The sequence below is a fragment of the Psittacula echo genome (genome assembly GCF_963264785.1).
Source record: "Psittacula echo genome assembly, chromosome: 12".
In the NCBI taxonomy this organism is placed as follows: Eukaryota; Metazoa; Chordata; class Aves; order Psittaciformes; family Psittacidae; genus Psittacula; species Psittacula echo.
This window is the reverse complement of record NC_137747.1, coordinates 6797993-6816469: the sequence shown is the minus strand read 5'-3', so window position 1 is coordinate 6816469 and position 18477 is coordinate 6797993. Positions and strand designations below refer to the sequence as shown.

The window sequence follows — 18477 nt, the reverse complement described above, 5'->3', positions numbered from 1 at the left end:
TCAAATCTACAAGAATCTGGATTTTGACTTTTTTTGTACCTACACTGAAAGTTTGACCAACTTTTTTGTCTGTTTCATTTGGTAATTCTTCTGGTTGAGTTAAAAAGTGTATACTCAGGAGCACACAGAACTCTCTTATCAAATAACTCCTCTATTTTAACAGAAGGTGCTGTGGGACTATTCAGTGATTTAGACAGGGCAATCCCAGGCACAGCTACAGGTTGAGCAGAGAAGTGATACAGAGCAGCCCTGCGGAGAAGGACTGAGGTTGTTGGTCAATGAGAAACTGAACATGAGCCACTTCAGTGTGTGCTTCAGCCCAGAAACCAACTGTATCGTGGGCTGCTTCAAAAGGACCATGACCAGCAGGTCCAAGGAGGTGATCCTGCCCCTCTACTCTGCTCTCGTGAGACCTCACTTGCAGTATTGTGTGCAGTTCTGGTGTCCTCAACATATAAAGGACATGGAACTGTTGGAACAAGTCCAGAGGAGGCCACGAGGATGATCAGGGACTGGAGCACCTCCTGTATGAAGACAGGCTGAGAAAGTTGGGGCTGTTCAGCCTGGAGAAGAGAAGGCTGCGTGGAGACCTCATAGCAGCCTTTCAGTATCTGAAGGGGGTCTACAAGGATGCTGGAGAGGGGCTTTTCATCAGGGACTGTAGCAATAGGACAAGGGGTGATGGGTTTAAACTTAAACAAGCGAAGGTTGGATATAAGGAAGAAATTCTTTACTGTGAGGGTGGTGAGGCACTGGAACAGGTTGCCAAAAGAAGTGGTAAATGCTCCATCCCTGGCAGTGTTCAAGACCAGGTTGGACAGAGCCTTGGGTGACATGATCTAGTGTGAGGTGTTCCTGCCCATGGGATGATTTTAAGGCCCTTTCCAACCCTAACTATTCTATGATTCTAAAACTCCTTTTGGTGGGGCAAAAAGGTGATGATCTGAGAATGACATATCATGGTATCAACTGGAAAAAATCAAGCAAGCTTCAGTTCTTTGAGGAGTTCCAGTTTTAAGAGTGAAGAAGCCACCTCTGACCATAGCAGGCTACCAAGCATGTGTCTAGAAGCAACAGACCAATTTGTCCACTGTTTTTAAATTGCTGGGAAGTGGAGGATTGGCATCTAGAAGAGAAGCAAAGGAAGAAGAGGACCAGTGATGTGCACTGCTCAGAAAGTAAATAGTGAGGACTGGTGAAGAGAATGTTAGGTATTGAGTGATGATGGAAAGCTCAAGGAAAAACTAGAACAGCTCTGAATCCAAGAGTCCAGAACTGAAATACCAGTGTATTACCTTTAGGTTGTTTGTTGAGGGTGTATTGTTGATAAAGCATCCCCAGCAAGGGAATGCTTTGCTCACAAAGAATCACAGAGCAACTGAAGCAAAACCCGCCAAATTCACCTCTCATTATGAAGAAGGATTTCAAACATATTCTAACAAATCCTGACTGTAAAAATGTGCAAATTGAATTTCCAGTAATGAGCCCCATCAGTAGGCACATTGTCTTGACATATTCTTTCAGAGTATCACTTAGAAATAGTGATTCAATATTGCAAAAGTTACTCTCATTTGCTGAGAGGGGAAAACATGTTCAGTTTGCGCAGTCAGTTCTAATAACTTGCTAAATTCAAATTAATGTGAAATTACTGAAGCTCATTGTAGTGACCAGGAGGACACTAATCTTCCAATAATATTTTGTTTCCCCCATGAATCATGTGGACTTGCACAAGAAATCTCTCAGCACAGAGCTTCTGGTCACCTTCATAGCCATCATTCTGCATGTTTGCTAGTCACCTCCATTCAGAAGATATGCTTAAAGAACTGCTAGCTGCTGGGCTGCGTAGTTGGAAACTTCCAACTTCTTACACAAGTGCTCCTTTTTCTTAGTACAGTTCTCTAGCTCTTCCCTCACAGATGAGTCTGGATATTGATACTTCCTATCTTGGCCAGCAGTACCAAGCATGAGAGTTAGACTAAGAGCAGTTGGGAAGGAAAAAGAATATTCCACAGTGCTTTTAGACTGTAAAGCCTTGAAGGCCCTTAAACAATAATCCTTTATCCCACAGTGTATTCTCTGGGCACCTTCTTTTGGGTGCAGGATGTTGAGTTGCATGGCCTTTGGTATGCCTCAGTGCAGCCATACTGAAATAACTCCCATGTGAACTGCATGTAGCATGTGTTAGTGACAGTCTTCTAACTGACTCATAAAACTGAGACATTGCCAAGGCAGTTGTGTGCTCAGGTAACTTTGCTTTTTGAAAATCAAGCTCTTAAGTAGTCTCTAACAGATATTTTCTACGTATTTCCCAATCAGTAACCAGGTATTATTAAATACCTTGCTTTTATAATGAGGATATCCCATAAGCTGACACATAATATATTTATTCCATCATATCTCACTGTGATTAAATATATTTGATGAGAAGAAGAGTTGTTAGGGTTTCTGCTCCACTGCTGGAGCTCCAGTAACGTTAGGCAGCTACAAACACTTAAATAGGTGGGTGGTTTTGCCACAATTCCATAGCAGCACTGTGTTAGGTGTTCTGTCTGCAACACTGAATTGCAGTCAAAGCGTTGGTGCTTCTGTAGCTGTCAGAGACGGTCTAGTACACATCAGGGTAGACACTGTCCTTAAGTGGAAACAGGAGAGTAGGTAGGTGTGATTATCATCAACTACATAGGGACTGCAGAGTTGCTTTCCAAATCTACTGCTCATCTCTCTTTATCTTACAATGCCAGGATTAAGCCATTTTCCTGGAGTACAGCACACTTAATTTCCAATATTAATCCCTGACTACTGGAGACATTAGATTTCTTCAGGGATTCACCTAAGGATAGCTGAAGTAACTAGGATGATTTTAAGACCAATAAGCAATATTTTGAGGTTCCAAGGAGAAGACAGCTTATTTATCTCCATGCACACATCTGTAGTAAGACTGCATTTGCCCCTAAATTCAAAGTAAAACACTTAAACCAGGGATATTTTTCCTATGGATTCTCAAACACTTGTATTGCAGATGCATAGGAAGTCTTGCTGGTTTTGCTGAACACTTGTTAGTGCAGACTGACACCTCTTTGCAGAAGAATCAGCACACAGACTTTCACATCTACTAACCAGGAGATTCTACACAGGACTACATCTTCAACCAAGGCTCCATTCTTTTGTCTCCTCCTGACACTCTGTAACTCACTGGTCACTTAAGACTCAAAGGAGCTGTGCAGAGACAACCAAAAGCTACTCTCCTTCTCACAAACCATCTGTAGGCTTCTCTGATACATCCCTTATCACTAATCCATCCTCCTACCACCTCTGTCAGATGTTCTTGTACGGAATTTTAGGCTAATCATAGCAAACAAACAGAAAAAGAATTGCATTACCACTTGTACTTTGAGACAGTCTCTATGCCATGGTCTATATAGGCTAGCTCTCAGTAGGGAAAATGAGTATTAAATAACAATATCCTAAAGAAGCAGGTTAAAGCAACTATCGGTGTTATGTTTTTCCTGTATAGCTCCTCCTAGCTTTTACTCTTTGGCACTAGAGAGAATCCATACATGCCTGTAGAGTTCAAGATCTTTTGATGTAATTGCTGATGGGTGAAATAGAATTCACTGTATGTTGAGCCTGACTATTTCTACACCAGCACCAATAATTACCAGTAACCCATTATCAGAACTCTTACCCAAGTTGCTCTTTCATACAGTTTAAAATGGAAGGTGAGCAGTGAGCAGAGAGGAGCTGGATCCTAGTCCCGAAGAATCCAGCCTAGAAAGTGACTTCCAATGTCACACAAGAGGCAGAGAGTATGAAAAGATAAATTATTCAGTAATGGATCCTACACACTTACAATGCACAAGTTGTAATGAATCTCAGTTGCTCTTGTAATTTTGTAAAGTTGTTTACCTAATATGGTAGATACACCATATGGTGCACTAAAGAGAGCGTTAGAACAAGGACACAAAGATTTCTATGCTTTTATTTCTAGTTTTGTATGCAACTGAAAACTACACTCAAGCTGTCCTAGAATGTGAGCAGTGGAGGAACAGAGGCTGCTCTGACCCCTCCTGCTGCTGCATCTTGATGCATGTCCTCCCTCCATTTCCCCTCTGGTGCTGCAGCCCAGCATTAGGCTGTACTCTGATGCCACAAGAGACAGACCTGCAGCCACTCCACAGCTTCAGGCTGGTTCAGCTTAAGTCAAGCTTTTTTACCCTTAAATAAATAACTTGAGCAGATAATGTAGATTAGTTCTTCAGGTACTCAAGTTAGGAAATGTGTAGTTGACTAGGGAATGGGACCAGACTTCTATTCTAGATAGTTCTTTGGTATGTTGCTTATAGAATTTTCCCCCAGCTATAACTAGCTTTGTGCTCTAGTGTGGCTGGGACTCCCCTGCCTGCAGCAGCATTCCTACCTCATAGGAAACAGGCAGCATGACCTACAGCAATGGCACCTACTGTGCAGCCCTGTAACTGGGCAAAAATTGGGAAAATGGAAGCTCAAAGTCATGGAGAAGGGCGTTTTCTTTCTCTTCCTTGAGTTTCAAATGATGACTGAGGAAAGCTCCAGAGTACAAAATGTTGGGGAACAAAAGATGAATATAAAACTTCTCAGACGACTTAGGTGCTCCCTCTGAGTGATGCCACCTGGTGAAGCGACCAGTACATTGGGAAAGGCTCAGTGTTGTCATTCTTACTCAGCAGCCAAAGTCTACTGCAGGTGAGAGGAGGAAATCAGAAACTAGAACAGTAATAGCCCTTACCATAAGCTGAATTTCTAACATTTTTGATTTAAAGGTATTTACTCACCCTCTTATTCAAGGCCTGTGTGTTAAGAACAGATACCTGCCAGTTTTTATGTTTGCAAACTTTTGGCAAAGAACATCTCCCTTGTAGACACATTTGCATATGTGGGGGCAAAGCAAGACACAGCACAGTATTCCAGTGCTGTTCCCATTGCTCACAGGGCCAAGTATTGAGCAGAGCAATTCAGCTCATGTCACAGCACTACAAGAACAAATACAAGATCACCACAAATATGTAAGGCGGGAAGCATTGACACCCATGTTTGGGCAGCTCTAAGTGGGGAATACTTTGACCTATTTAAAGCAATCCCTTCTCTTAGATAACTCAGAGCTCTTATTCTTCACCTCTGCAGCCTTCTGGCGGCTATCAGACCAGTCAGATCTGGGCATTGTCAGCCAGGGCATGAGCAGGTGCTGAGTCAATCCCACTGCAACATGTGTCCAGCCTCCAATTCCGCCCTTTCCCAATATGTAAAGCAAAGCTTATTTTATAATAGTGAAAGAAGAGGAGCTATTTTAAGCTTGATGCCCCTTAATAACTTACCACATACTGCACTTTATCTTTCAGTTCATAGACTCCTAAAATCATTTAGGGTGGAAGGGACCTTAAAGCTTATCCAGTCCCAACCCCCTGCACGGGCAGGGACACCTTCCACTAGAGCAGCTTGCACCAAGCCTCATCCAACCTGGCCTTGAACACTGCCAGGGATGGGGCAGCCACAGCTTTTCTGGGCAATCTGTGCCAGCAGCTCAGCACCCTCACAGGGAAGAACTTCTAGCTAAAAGCTCATCTCAATCTCCCCTCTGGCAGGTTAAAGCCATTCCCCTTAGCCTGTCCCTACAGGCCCTTGTCCAAAGCCCCTCTCTAGGTTTCTTGTTGGCCTCTTCAGGCACTGAAGCTGCTCTAAGGTCCCCCTGGAGCCTCCTCTTCTCCATGCTGAACCACCCCAGCTGTCACCCTATCTCCATAACAGAGGTGCTCAAGCCCTTGGAGCATCTTTGTGGCCTCCTCCTACTACTCCACGGCCAGTTAATATTGTTCCAATAGTTCAGTTTCCTGTGAAAACACTGCCTGGCACAAGAGAGCATTTATCCAAAGGCAGGTTGTATTTTTACGTTAACTATATTTACTTCCTTCACGATGGTTGCACAACGAGGTCAAAGTGCAGCTCTACTGTAAGGCTGGCGCTTAGCAAGACTCGTCCACCTGCAGCCAGCTCCCGGCCCGGCCCCGCCGCACCCCGCCGGGGCTCCAAGCCCAGCCCGATGTGTCGGGCCGCGGCCGGGTGCAGCTTCTCCTGCCGGCGCAAGGCTCCCGCCGAGCACGGCTCGGCAGAGACACGTCTCTCCCCACAAGGGTTAAGCGGCAGCGGGGGTGTAACGCGCGCTGACACCGGGCGGGGATCGTCCCCGGCGCAGCAAGGCCCCCGCCTCGCAGCGCCGGGCTCAGAGCTGCGAGTGGACCGTTTAAAGCGGGGATCTCCCTCTCTTCACTCTCCTCCCCTCCCTTGTTTCCCTTCCCAGCGCTTAAATCCCCGCCGCCCTCCCTCCCTCCTTCCTCTAGCGCGCTTTCCCGGGGCTCCCCCCCAGCCGCGCCGCGGCATGCTGAGTCAGGCTGCCCAGGCCGCGGAGCGGAGCCTGCCGACACCGCGCCTGGCACACGGCTGCGGCGACGACCAACGGCGGCCCGACCGCTACCGGCCGCACCGAGGGCCGCTCCGGGACAGCCCGCCTCTGCCAGCGGCGGAAGGAGGGAAGGAGGCGCGGGGGCCGGCGCGCTCCTCCTCGCCCGCTGCCCCCGCCCGGGGCTGGGCGTGGGTCCCGTCCGCCCGCCCGCCCCCCGGTTCCCCCCCGCGCCTGCCGGGGATCAGTTACACGCAGCTGGCACAGGTGCGGGGCGCCCTTCAGACTCGCGGCGGCGGGGGAGACCCGGCCGCAGGGAGCAGCGGGGGAAACATGCAGCCATTTTGGGCCGAGGCAGACAAAGAGCCGCAGCCACCGAGGCCTCCCCCGACGCTCCGCCGAGCCACGGGCCGGGGCTTGGCCTCACCCGCGGCCGCTGCGCGCCGCCCCGCGCCGCTTGCCCCCCTCAGCCTTAGCCGCGCCACAACCGAGCCGCTGCCGCCCGCCTCCTAACTCGGCGGTCGCAGCCATTTGCACGGCCTTTTATAGGCGGGCGCCGGCCAATCGGCGGCGAGCGGAATCCCTCTCCGGCCGGTGATGTGAGGCTGGGCGCTTGCGCTTGCGCAGTTGGGCGGGTTGAAGTGTGTGTGTGGGGTGGGGGGAGGGAGGGAGGAGTGGAAGGGGAGGGGGGGGAGGAGGGAGCCGCTCACAGGAACCCTCCAAAAAAAAGATGGCGGCGGGCTCGGATCTGCTGGATGAGGTTTTCCTGAACACGGAGGTGGATGAGAAGGTGGTGAGCGACCTGGTGGGCTCCCTGGAGTCTCAGCTGGCGGCCTCCGGCCACCACCACCAGCACCACAAGGCGCAGGAGCCCCTGAGGGCCGCTGGGGGGCTGCTGGGGAACCATGTTGTGAGCAGCAGCAGTAGCAGCAGCAGCCCTAGCCCTAGCCCTGGAGGAGTAGTAGTAGGAGGCAATGCTAATGCCCAAACAGAGAGCAGCAGCAGCAGCAAGATGGGACTGAGTGCCCCAGAGATCACAAAAGCAGGTAACATGGGCAGGGGTGGGGGGCTCTAAGGGGAGAGGGGCCCTCCCCTCCCCCCACTCCCCAGCTCCGGCTGCCTCCTTCCCTCACTGCTTTCCCCCCTTTTCCCTCTCTCCTCCTTCTCGTTGTGGCAGGAGCGGGAGTGCAAAGGGTGGTATCGATCATATGGGGGAGAGCCTCCCCTCATCATGCCCCCTCGGTGTGTATCCGCGCCTCTGCTCCCTCCCCTTTATTTTCCCTCCTCGCTTCTTCTTACTAGAGGGTGTTTTATCATGTGTGGGGGCAGCCTCCCCGCAGAACAAGCCGGCAGTGCCTGTCCGTGACTCTGCCGGTCCCCTCGGCTTTTCCTGCCCTTGTTGCTGGAGTGTAAGAGCGTTCTCTTCATCTCGGGGGCTGAGGGAGGCAGAGCCCACCCCCCTTGGTAATGGCTGTGCCTCCTATGCCGCCCGCGACTGCTCCCCTTCCCTTTCCAGGGGTGGAAGGTTATGGGGGGGATTCCCTCTTGATAATGCCGCCGTAGCTGTCTGTGTAAATGCTTCTTCCCCTCCCCCTTCTCGTTGCTGAAGTGGAAGGGGGTGTTATTAATCATGACACCTATTTCCTGTAGAGGAGGAAGCGAGGGGGGATTTCAAGGGGAGGAAGTCCCTCAAAATGCTTCCCCCCCATATCTGCCTGCCTGGATATTCCTTCCCCCCCGGCCCCCTCCCTTGTTCCAGGGGCTTTGAGGGGGCATTCAACACCTCTCATTCCTCCTCTGCCCTCAAGGGGGGGTTGTCACAACACTAGGTCCCAGGAAGGGGGGGAATTGAGGCCACAACACCGCACCTTGTACAATGTCTTCTCCCACCCACTCACACACCCCCCGTAGCTACCTGGGAATATTCCCCTTCTTCGTGCTGTGAGTGCTGTAGAGGGACAGTGTGAAGGCTGGGATAAGGGCTCACTACATGGGAATGGAGGGAAGCTGGTTTTCAGGGAATTAAAATAAATGTCTCCCCAGAATCTCTGCAATTCCTCCCCTCCCCCCATTTATTTTTTTTTTATTGCTTGCTTTCTTGTTGCTGAAGTGTAAGAAGATATTATAGATCCTCTGTTAAGATTAATTAAGCTCTTCTAGGAGGATCTCCTTAACCCTTATAACGTTCTTCTCAGTGTCTGTCTGTCACTGTGCTTTTCCTCTTTCTGTCTCTATAGGGCCAGGACCTATACTGTGTGTGATTGTACTTGTGATAACACCAGGCCTCATCAAGAGGCATGAGGATTATTCAGGACAAGAAGCTTCATCATCTTGTCCCTTCTCAAACCAGCTTTGCTTTTTATTTTTTTATTTTTCAGTGATCTCAGGCTGTGGGAACTTCAGGTCTGGAAGAACAAATTCAGTGATACAGTGGAGGGGTTTTATAGTAACCTGCTCCAGGCCGTGCGGCGTTTCTTATCTTGCCAGCCTCATGTTTTCCTTTCACTTTTTCATGTTTTGCTGTGGTTGAGCCTCCTGATCTAACTGACTTGATCTATAGGTAACATGTTCTGGGCAGAGGGGATTTGTCTTACTCGTGTGTCTTCCCTCCTTGCAGTTGCAGTCCGGTTGCTAAATGCCATGTCAGGCTCTAGATTGGGGAAGAGGTCTGAGATGATCTTTCTCCTGCCTTCCCTTCGTTTATATCAAATTTGCTTTCCCTGTTTTGTCTTACTGTAGTGTTGAAAGCAGTTATGTTCAAATTAATACTGAACCTGCCAGGCTTTGATAGGAAATTGGAGGCTTCGAAGCCATCTTCGGTTTGTGCTCTGTCCTGTTCTCTTGGCTCCAGGCAGGCAGCATGAGAGATGGAGAAGACTTGGTGATGAGGAAGAGCATTCTTTCTTCTGGACTTCTCCTCTTGCTCATTCTCTGTTTAACCTTGTTGTTGTTTTGCAGGAGCAGGAGGAGTGCAAGGGGGCGTTATTAACCATAACACCAGGTCCCAGACTTCAGCTCTGGATGGAGCCACCACAACGAGCACCAGCACCACCACTGCAGCAGCAGGAGCATCTGAAGTCACTGCTGCTCCAGGGACCCTCAGTCAGGGCAAATCGGTGGTTATCAGCACCATGGCAACAGCCTTGTCCACCAGGAATGGCAAGATTGGGACCACAACAGTGCAAACTTTGAATGGGAGTAATGTGGTGATGAACTCTCACCATACAGGAAGTGCTGCTTTCCCTGGGACTCCGGTGACCGCTAACCCTACTCCTGCCCCTGCTGTTGCCCCTCTTGTTAACAATGGACCTGGATCTGTGGGGAAGGGAAATACTGTTAATGCTGTTTTGCCATCAGCTTCCAACACTGTCATCCAGACATCTTTCCTTAACACTGCTGTGTCCTCTGCATCTTCCTCCTCGCCCACAGTTATCTCCTCGCAGCCACCACCGAGCATTGGGACTGGGACACCGACAGTAACGCTTGTGCGGCCACCAATCCACACAGCAGGACCCACAGTAGCTGCAGCTGGGGCAGCCACTCAGAATGGGAGCAATACTGTGATCAATTCAACCATCAGTGTGGGGAGTTTTCCTGCTGTTGCTACAGCCACTGTGGGATCTGGAGCTTCCCTCCAGACATCACTTGTGAACAGCCAGTCTGGTTCCACTGTGCCAGCAGCTCCCACCACACAGGTCATCAAATCTGAATCTCCTAAAGCTATAGTCCAGGCAGTATCCCAACAGCAGACACTGGCTACTGTTGGCCAGCCCAGTACTACAGGGGGTAACATGATTATTGGGCAAACTATGCAAGCTGGGCTCTCCAATGTTGCTCCCAATCCTGGTGGGATACCTCCTGCAGCTCCTGGCACCCCCACGGGAATGGCTAAAGGCACTGCCAATACAGTGGCACAAAGTCTGCCAAGGACTCCAACAGCAACTACGAGTGGAATAAGAGCAACTTTGACTCCTACAGTTTTAGCACCTCGTTTGCCTCAGCCACCTCAGAACCCAACTAACATTCAGAATTTTCAGTTACCACCAGGTAAGCAAGAGGATTGAGGGATTTTACTTTGAAAGTGTATTTCTTGCATGGAGGAAGGGGTCCAAATAAGATTTCTTGCTGTTCAATTGTGAGGTGTGGAAACGGCATTACATTTAACAATGAGAATTGTCTGATTTTGAGTAGTAGCGTAATAGCATTCCACTACCTAGTGTATGAATTTGGGTGACCAAAAAGTCTTTCCAGTGGTAGTAATACAAGAATAATTGTGTCTGGTATCTTTGTCAGGGTGTGAGTATAGATGAAGCTGTAAACGGCCAAAGCCTGACCATGGGATGTTATCAAAGGAAAAGTTGCTATTTCATTTTCACATTAAGGCATTTTGACTTTTAAGGTGGTTTTGTCAGTAGTTCATGTAACCTTCTTCACGTGCTGTTCGGTTCCCTCTCTGTCCCTGCATGCCCCCAGCACCACAGAGCACTCATGAATAGAGAAGCAGCAGATACAACAGGAGAAAACCACCTTCTTTTGCTTGAAATACCTTCAAAGTCTGACTTAAAAACTCACAGAGTTGAAGCTTATGATCATCTTTTTAGTCACTGGAGTTCTGATACAAAAGGCAGTCTTCCTCTGTCCTTACCTCACCCTGTTGTGTCTAGGGTTGCAGCTTTTGTAGTAGCTAGTCTCATGCTTAGTGCTGAGCATCTCTGGACAAGGAATCTAGTCCTGAACTCAGTGGGTGAGTAAAAAAGCAGGATGAGAAACCTTTCTGTTCTGAGCACTGTTGTGTCCCTCCTTAAATATCCTAGATTTGGAGATTTAAGGTCATATATTTGCTATTATTTTGAACCAGGTTTTTCATTATATCCAGATCTATTTTTAACTGAAAATACTTGTGTGAACCTGCACATAGTTTCCTGGGTTTTTTAATAGTATATAGTAATAGCTGTGTTCTTATTATTGAGTGTTTTCAGGGCAGTGTACAAAGAACAACTGGTTAAATTTCACTGTTGGTACCAAGTGAAATTAGTGGTGGTTGGATACCATTTGTTTCAATTGGTCTTAGTAAAAATACACCTATTGAAACTCCTGAGCAACTCAAAGCAATGCACCTGTCACGTGAGGTACATCACAAACCATACGGTGTTACTCTACACCATCTTTTTGTGTAATATGCTATTTATGGTATGTGATGCCACCAAGTTTGATGAAGTCTGTCAAACATTCTGTGTCTCTAACTGGCATAAATATTCCTCACTTTTTTTCTAGAGAAGATTATTCTCTCTATGAGTAATTTGAATGACACATGTTGCTAATTTAACATAAACCCAGCAGTAAAACTCAGACCTTAAAATCCCAGAGCTTGATTTGAAGCTTGTGAATTGACAGGCTGGAAAAGCCTTATTTATTTATTTACTGCCACAGTGTATCAAAGGGTTTTTCACGTTCCAGTCTATTGCCATGTACACCTATGTTTTCACTAATACTGCATTATAAACCTGATTATGGGAAAAATACCACTGTGGAGTCCAGTGGGACCTTTTTTCCAGGTAGCTGATGTTTTCCAAGTGCCAGAGCTCACTGAAATGTGTTACTCTTAGAAGCAGCATTGGCAGTTCTTAAGCATAATTGGACCATAAATTGCACCTTTGGAGGTTTCAGTAGATCAAAGTAAACCAATACAGGTTCTAAACACTGGAGGGTTTTTACTTAGCACTTTTCTTGTCTGTCCCACACTTTAAAAAATGTTTATAACTTCAGAAGAATAGCATGACTCTTAAAGAATAACTGAATGCACAGGAATTGGGAACTGGGTTTCTGCATGCTAAGGCAGACTTAATATTGGAAAGGATTTTTTTAGTGGAACAAAACATATTTATAATTGTGTTGGTTTGCATTTTTGTACTTTGCCAAAGTAGCCAACTTTGAAAGGGCTTTGCATAAAGCATTTCTTTCAGAACACTTAAGAACTGATGGATGTTGAGCTCTTACAAACATCTCGCAGGTGCATGTGCTACTGTCAGAGGTGCTTAGCCCTTGCAACTGCTTTAATCTTTAATAGGCCCCAGATACAGTCAGAGTGAAAGGAGAATGGATGGCTCTGCTTTTGAAACTGTATTTCAAATTACAGTGTCATAGGCTGGATTTTTAAAGGATGTTTGCTACTATGAGGCTGCAACTACAGCACTTGTGTGCTGCGCATCTGCTGCATGCATCAAATTTACATCACAAGTTTAGGTTTATAAAAGTTGCTATGTGCTAATGAGAGTTTGTAAGACTCAGGGCTTGAAATAGCCTTAGATCCTGCACTGCACATGTTGCTTTCCACACAAAGATTTACAAACACTTAGAAAGAAAACCTTATGGAAGGTTTGACCAATAAGCAGCATGTGTTTTATTGTTATTTTCTTACCCTGGATTACTGTTTCTAACTCCACAACACAGTTACAGTTTTGCATGCATGGAGAGCAGAATATAAAATGTCAGTAAGTGTTATTAACCAGGGGCTTGAAAATGAGAAACCTTGAAAGGTTTCAGATAGTCTTTTAAAATGCATCTGTGGAAAACAGACTCAATCAATGCTCTTTAAAATATATTACTTTCAGAATAGTGCATCAAAGCAATTGTGCAACAAAAAATGACCAAATCAGAGCTGTTTGAAGAGCGAATGAGCTGTAGTTGTTGTGCCCTTACTGGATGCTGGCATAATGCTTCCCAAATAAACTGGAATATTCGGAGTATCTGTGCATTAAAAATGGTTTTCAGCTACTGGTGTCTCTGTGGAAGACACTCTTGTGCTTACTCTTCAGGATTCCATGTTGGAACTTTGTGGTCCAGTTGGACAGATCTGTGTAATGAAGGTCCAAAAATAACCTTATTTATAGCTTCTTAGCAAAGACATGATAATGTTGTCAGATGATTTCCTAGGGGGCGGGAGCGCAAGTTTCCCTTTAGACAACACTGCTTTAAAGATGCAACATCATCTGAAACTGGGACTGAACATAAATTGTATGAAGTTCCAGCTACTTCAGGCAATAAGGTGAAATGCGTACAGTAACATGGTAAGAGGTAGGAAAATTGGTGAGTTTGTTAAAGCATGAAGTTAGTGTTCTGCTGTTATAGGCACTCAGGAAAGTCTGCAGAAAAGCATAACATGCCCTTAGATGAATCTTTTGCAGTGTGAGAGTTCATGAAGTGTTTAGAGGCAGTCACTGACACATGGTAAAATCATCTTGTAAAAGGACAAACTTGTGTACTTCAGAATCACTCTTCAACATCTTATCTTCCCCAGCAATGCTATAATACAGTTTCAAAACCAGTGTCTGTGAGCTTGTACTTTATCAGTATTGGCAAAGTCAAGGTTCAAAACTTTGCTTTCTCTTCTTGCTGATGCTTTCTGTTGTTACTCTCTTCTGCTTTATTTTTATGTACAAGCATCTCATCATAAGCAGGTACCTGCTTAAGGAAGAGAGCAGACTGGAGGGAGTGCTGTAGGTGTACAGTGAGAACAATACAGAGTGGGTAGGTCTGGGCAGTGAAACCGAAATCTAGAGACCTTCACTTCACTGTCCCTTTCTTTTCTTTTACCTTCACTAGAAGTTTCTTGTACTTACAAAGATTTGCCAGCTTGATGCTAAAGACTCCTTTTTTTTTTTTTTTTTTTTCCCTGAAGAAACAAGATTCTGTGACTCTCTGTTTGTTTGGAGATAGCAGATAGGACAGGTTGTCTGTGGAGTTTATGTATTTCTTTTACTTCTGTGATCATGACCAGTATTATTCTCGTTAGTAGTAACGTGGTTGTGCAGCTGTAGTAGAACTCCTATCACAGATTCGTTTTGCTTTGTATCTAATAATGTAACTTCTTTATTACTTTCAAAAACTCAGTTGGATCTGCCAGTAGCTAATGCTAGAGGATGAGACTAGACTGCATTATTACTTTTTTTTCTGGAGGGCGTCTCATGTGCCATTTCTATGGTGACTACAGGATGTTCCACTCTTGGCTGTGAAACCCATGGGGATCCTCTAAAGATGTTCCAGAGTTCTGAACAGGCCTAATGCAAGTGACCTCTACAGTCAGTTTAAACTTACTGTTGGTGCTTTCTGGAAGCAAAGGATACCTGGAAGAATGTTGGTGCTGTAATCCACTGATGCAGACATGTATCTGTTTTCATGTTCAAGGTTTTGTTCATGGCCTTAGATGCTGCAAACTTCACTTGGTGTTAAATGGAAGCTTAACTTCTGTAGAAGCTGTTGATTTTTAGCTGGTGCTACCTATCCAAGAAGGATTCTTAACTTAACCTTTGATTATAGTGGCTTTAAGACGGGGAAACTACCTAAGCACATACTGCCTTTACAGCATGGGCTCTGGTCCTTTTCACATGAGCAGTCATACTTCCTGAAGCTGGAGTCACTGAAAGATAACATCTGCAGGAGCAGTTCAGTTTCCTTCAGTGAGGAGCTGGGGTGCAGTGGTTTTTGGGTTACTTTATACATGAAATATGTATCCAGAAATGTCTAAAGTAACTGGGAATATAAATAGAAGAGGAAATCTACAGAGATCTATAATGTAAGAGATACAGAAAGGGACAGAAGAAATACTATGAAGTAGTGGAATGTAGTTGTTTCTATTTCTCACTGACTAGTAAGTGAGTTCAAACATATCCTGATTATAGTTTTCCTGTATGTATCCTGTATGTTCTGCCAATATTATGCCTGTTAACTGTGTTGGCATGGCTCTATTTGGTTAAAAATAATGTCTGTATTGCACAGTGATAACAGAAACTTATTACAGGACTTATAGTATGCTTTACTTTCAAAGGATTTTGCAAAACTTAATCCTTGTAACATGCCTGTGTGGTTGGTAAATAAAGTAGTATGAACTCTGCTTTAGAGCTGGGGGAAGGAGCAAGTTAGAGAAGTTCTGACTTGCCCGAGGCCATGAGGGCATGGATATTTTGCCAAGAGTAGAGCTTGGGAGCCCTATACTTGGTGCATAAAGTGGTATCTCTTTCTGAAAGCTAACTGTGGATCTCCTCTGTACAACTCTTCTGGGTGAGGGGTGGATTTCATGTTCAAATTGTGCATCAGCAAAAGGAACGTTCTGCTTTATTTGAAATCTGCTACCTCATATCTGCCATATGTCACCAGACTGAAAGTTGTGTTTGTTCTCACTGTAACTTTCATGACTGAGGAATCCTGCATGCTTGGCTTTGTACCCCAGAGGACTTCAGACTTGGAGATGTGCAATAGGATTTTGTTGCTCTTAAAATGAGTGTCATGAGATGTTTTGCGCATCTGAGAAGAGTGTCTCTTTAAGTGATGGAAATATAATAGTGATTCTGTTAAGCTGTGAAAACTATTAATTTTGGCTACATATTGTTCAGCTCTGCTGTGGAAAGTACCTTTGGGAGAGCATGTATGGATTCGTTTTGTATGCCTATCTACATATGGTCTTCCTGGGTTTTTTGGGTATCACTAGGCTTACGATCAAGGTTGTTGGTCAATGACCACTGTGAGTGCTTTCTTTTGAGGCATTCTGCACTCTGCTACTCTAGAAGTTATGTGGTGTTCTGATGGTCAGTGAGCTAAACAAGTTTTCCAGCTATGGAAATCTATGTGGGTTACTTCTAAAATGCAGCATCATGGTTTGAGGACCACAAATTTTGTGGACTTGAATCACTTACTAAGACAGGATGCTGCAGCAAAGTTAGAAGTCTGAGGTGAAAACGCAACAGTTTGGGGCACTGATAAGACACAATTTAGTAGGTATCACAAACTCTCCTCAGATGTATTGGTGTAGGAAAACACTTACTATTATTTGTCATCTTTGTTTTGGGAAATGATATGTAACTAGAATCCTAAAAAGAGGGAATGTATGAAGTTGTTCAGGAGCATAGTTGAAAATACTGATATTAATCTAACTGGAGTTTAGCAAAGCGAAGGTGCTGGCTCGGGGAAAGCTTGATTTCTGGCTCTCTGTTCTTAACAAAACAGAGTGATCAAATACTAAGGGGCTGCTTAGTAACAGCACAACACGTTAAGTGTTTTTGGGGTTTTCTATGACTATATTCAGTTTTTCTCAGAAATACCTGAAATCAGCTTTTTAACCTGAAAATGAATTATCTTGTCAGGGTTGTTCTCTGTGTATGAATCCTTATAACTCCACTTATCTGTCTGAATCTGCTCTTTGAATTTGATGGTAAAAAGAAGGCTTTTGCCAGTTGGAAGACAGTAAGTGTTAGCAAGATTAACTTTTTTATCTCAGGCATATGATCTCTTGTGAAAGATTTGAAGAGGTAGAAGCATGAAAAAAAAGTTCTGAAAATTGTGTTTCTCACAACTGAAGACAATGATAGGGATTTTTGATCATACTTAGGAAGCAGTTATCTGTTATGTAAAGCTGTATGTGAAGGAAGGCCAAACTCCAGAGCGAGTATGTGGTGCTCACAAGTTAGAAAGGGTTTTTCAATGTGCACGGCTATGTGAATGTTTCTGTGTACAGAAATAAATAATATAATAAAAATAGATATATTAATAGATATAATAAAAAATAGATATATATAATATAATATATATATAATATAATATAATAAAAAATAGATGTGTGATCCATGAACATCGATAAGTTTCCTGGTGCCATTCTGGGGCTGAAGCCTCAGTAGGTCTTCATCCCTTAGGCGGGTTGCACACAGTTGTTTAACTGAGACAGTGGCTGTGGGCATACTTGAGCTTTGGTTTTGTGCTGTTATAATTTGTTAATGCGTTAACTTGAATTTGATTTTAAACTAATGAAGGTCTTGCCTAAATGCAGGAAGTTGTGTGTTTATAATCATACAGGTTTCTTGAAAGTTGCAAAACCTTTCTTGTCTGGGTAGTTTTGGCTGGATCAGCCCTCTTGCATACTGCTTCCTCATGAGAGAAGGAAAACAGCTTATACAATAAGCGTCTCTTCCAACTATATAGTTGTGTCAGCACTGGTGATTGTACCACTAAATTATTGTGGCAAAATGGTCCCATTTCCAGCTCGAATATTGAGAGAAGCATAAAAACTGTACACAGACCAGGCTGTGACTGAGGGGGTTTTAAATATAGAGTATTTTTTGGTGAAGAACAGAACCTTGATTATTGTCACTATATAATGGTATAAGCAATAATCAAGAAAGAGGTGATAGTTATAAGGAGTTGTTACAACTGTGTCCTGTTTGTGCAGGAAGAGCTGTTCAGTACCTCGGTAGAGCTATCTAAAGGCGTTGCACAAATGTGAATAATCTTTGCCTCTGTAACTCTTGTCAGGCTGGAAATAACATGTTAAAAAGATGAGTTTCTGCAGTTTTATTACCAGTGGTCGAAAGTTACACTTTGAACATAAAAGGCTGATTCTCAGCAAAGTGCATAAATAAGCTGTAAATCCTTTCACCCAGGGACACTGCTTTTACTGGATATTTATACAGGATTTAGTGCAAGGTTTGACTCTGTTGCCAAGCTTTTTCTGTGGGGTTTGGGAAAGAATACTGATAAAAATTGAATAACTTTTTGTCAGTGAAGAACTCTAAATTTGAACTGTAAATATGAACACTTTGTATCTTTTAATTTTGATGCTTTTTTTCCTTAAAATGTGTTACTAAAATATTTATATGTTCTAACCAGTACCTAGATAACTAGTGACATAAACCTCGCTTTGATATGCGATGTTATTTTACATGGGTATCATGTTCTCAGGTTTGTATTGAACTAAGCAAGTCTCTAGCAAAAATGATCTAACTTACCATTGTAACTTGATTAATATATACTTCTGAGAGTAGTTGAACTACTAAAAGCCATCAGAGTACTTTAGTGCAGAATAAACCACATACTGGATAAACTCTGTGCAACAACTAGTGCAGATTCAGTTGGAAAAAGCATGCTGTAGATATCGGAGTATAAACAAAACCTAAGCAATGAGGTGTGGTGAGTGCTCTGGTCTGTCTTAAATGCTTTGAGGGGACAGCGAGGCTGCACTGGGCTGTCTTCACACCTTTCCTCAGTTTATTAATCAAGTATTT

General features: G+C 44.7%; 1 protein-coding gene across 1 annotated transcript in view; it reads left to right on the top strand.

Moving 5' to 3' along the window:
* Positions 1 to 7145: 7145 nt before the first annotated feature.
* Positions 7146 to 18477, top strand: part of TAF4 (TATA-box binding protein associated factor 4) — a 37990-nt gene continuing 26658 nt past the window's right edge. Inside the window, exons 1-2 of the mRNA XM_080627587.1 lie at positions 7146 to 7476; positions 9389 to 10477. Of these exons, the coding sequence (XP_080483713.1) occupies positions 7161 to 7476; positions 9389 to 10477 (1405 nt within the window). The 5' untranslated portion in view covers positions 7146 to 7160. The remainder of the gene's footprint in view (positions 7477 to 9388; positions 10478 to 18477) is intronic.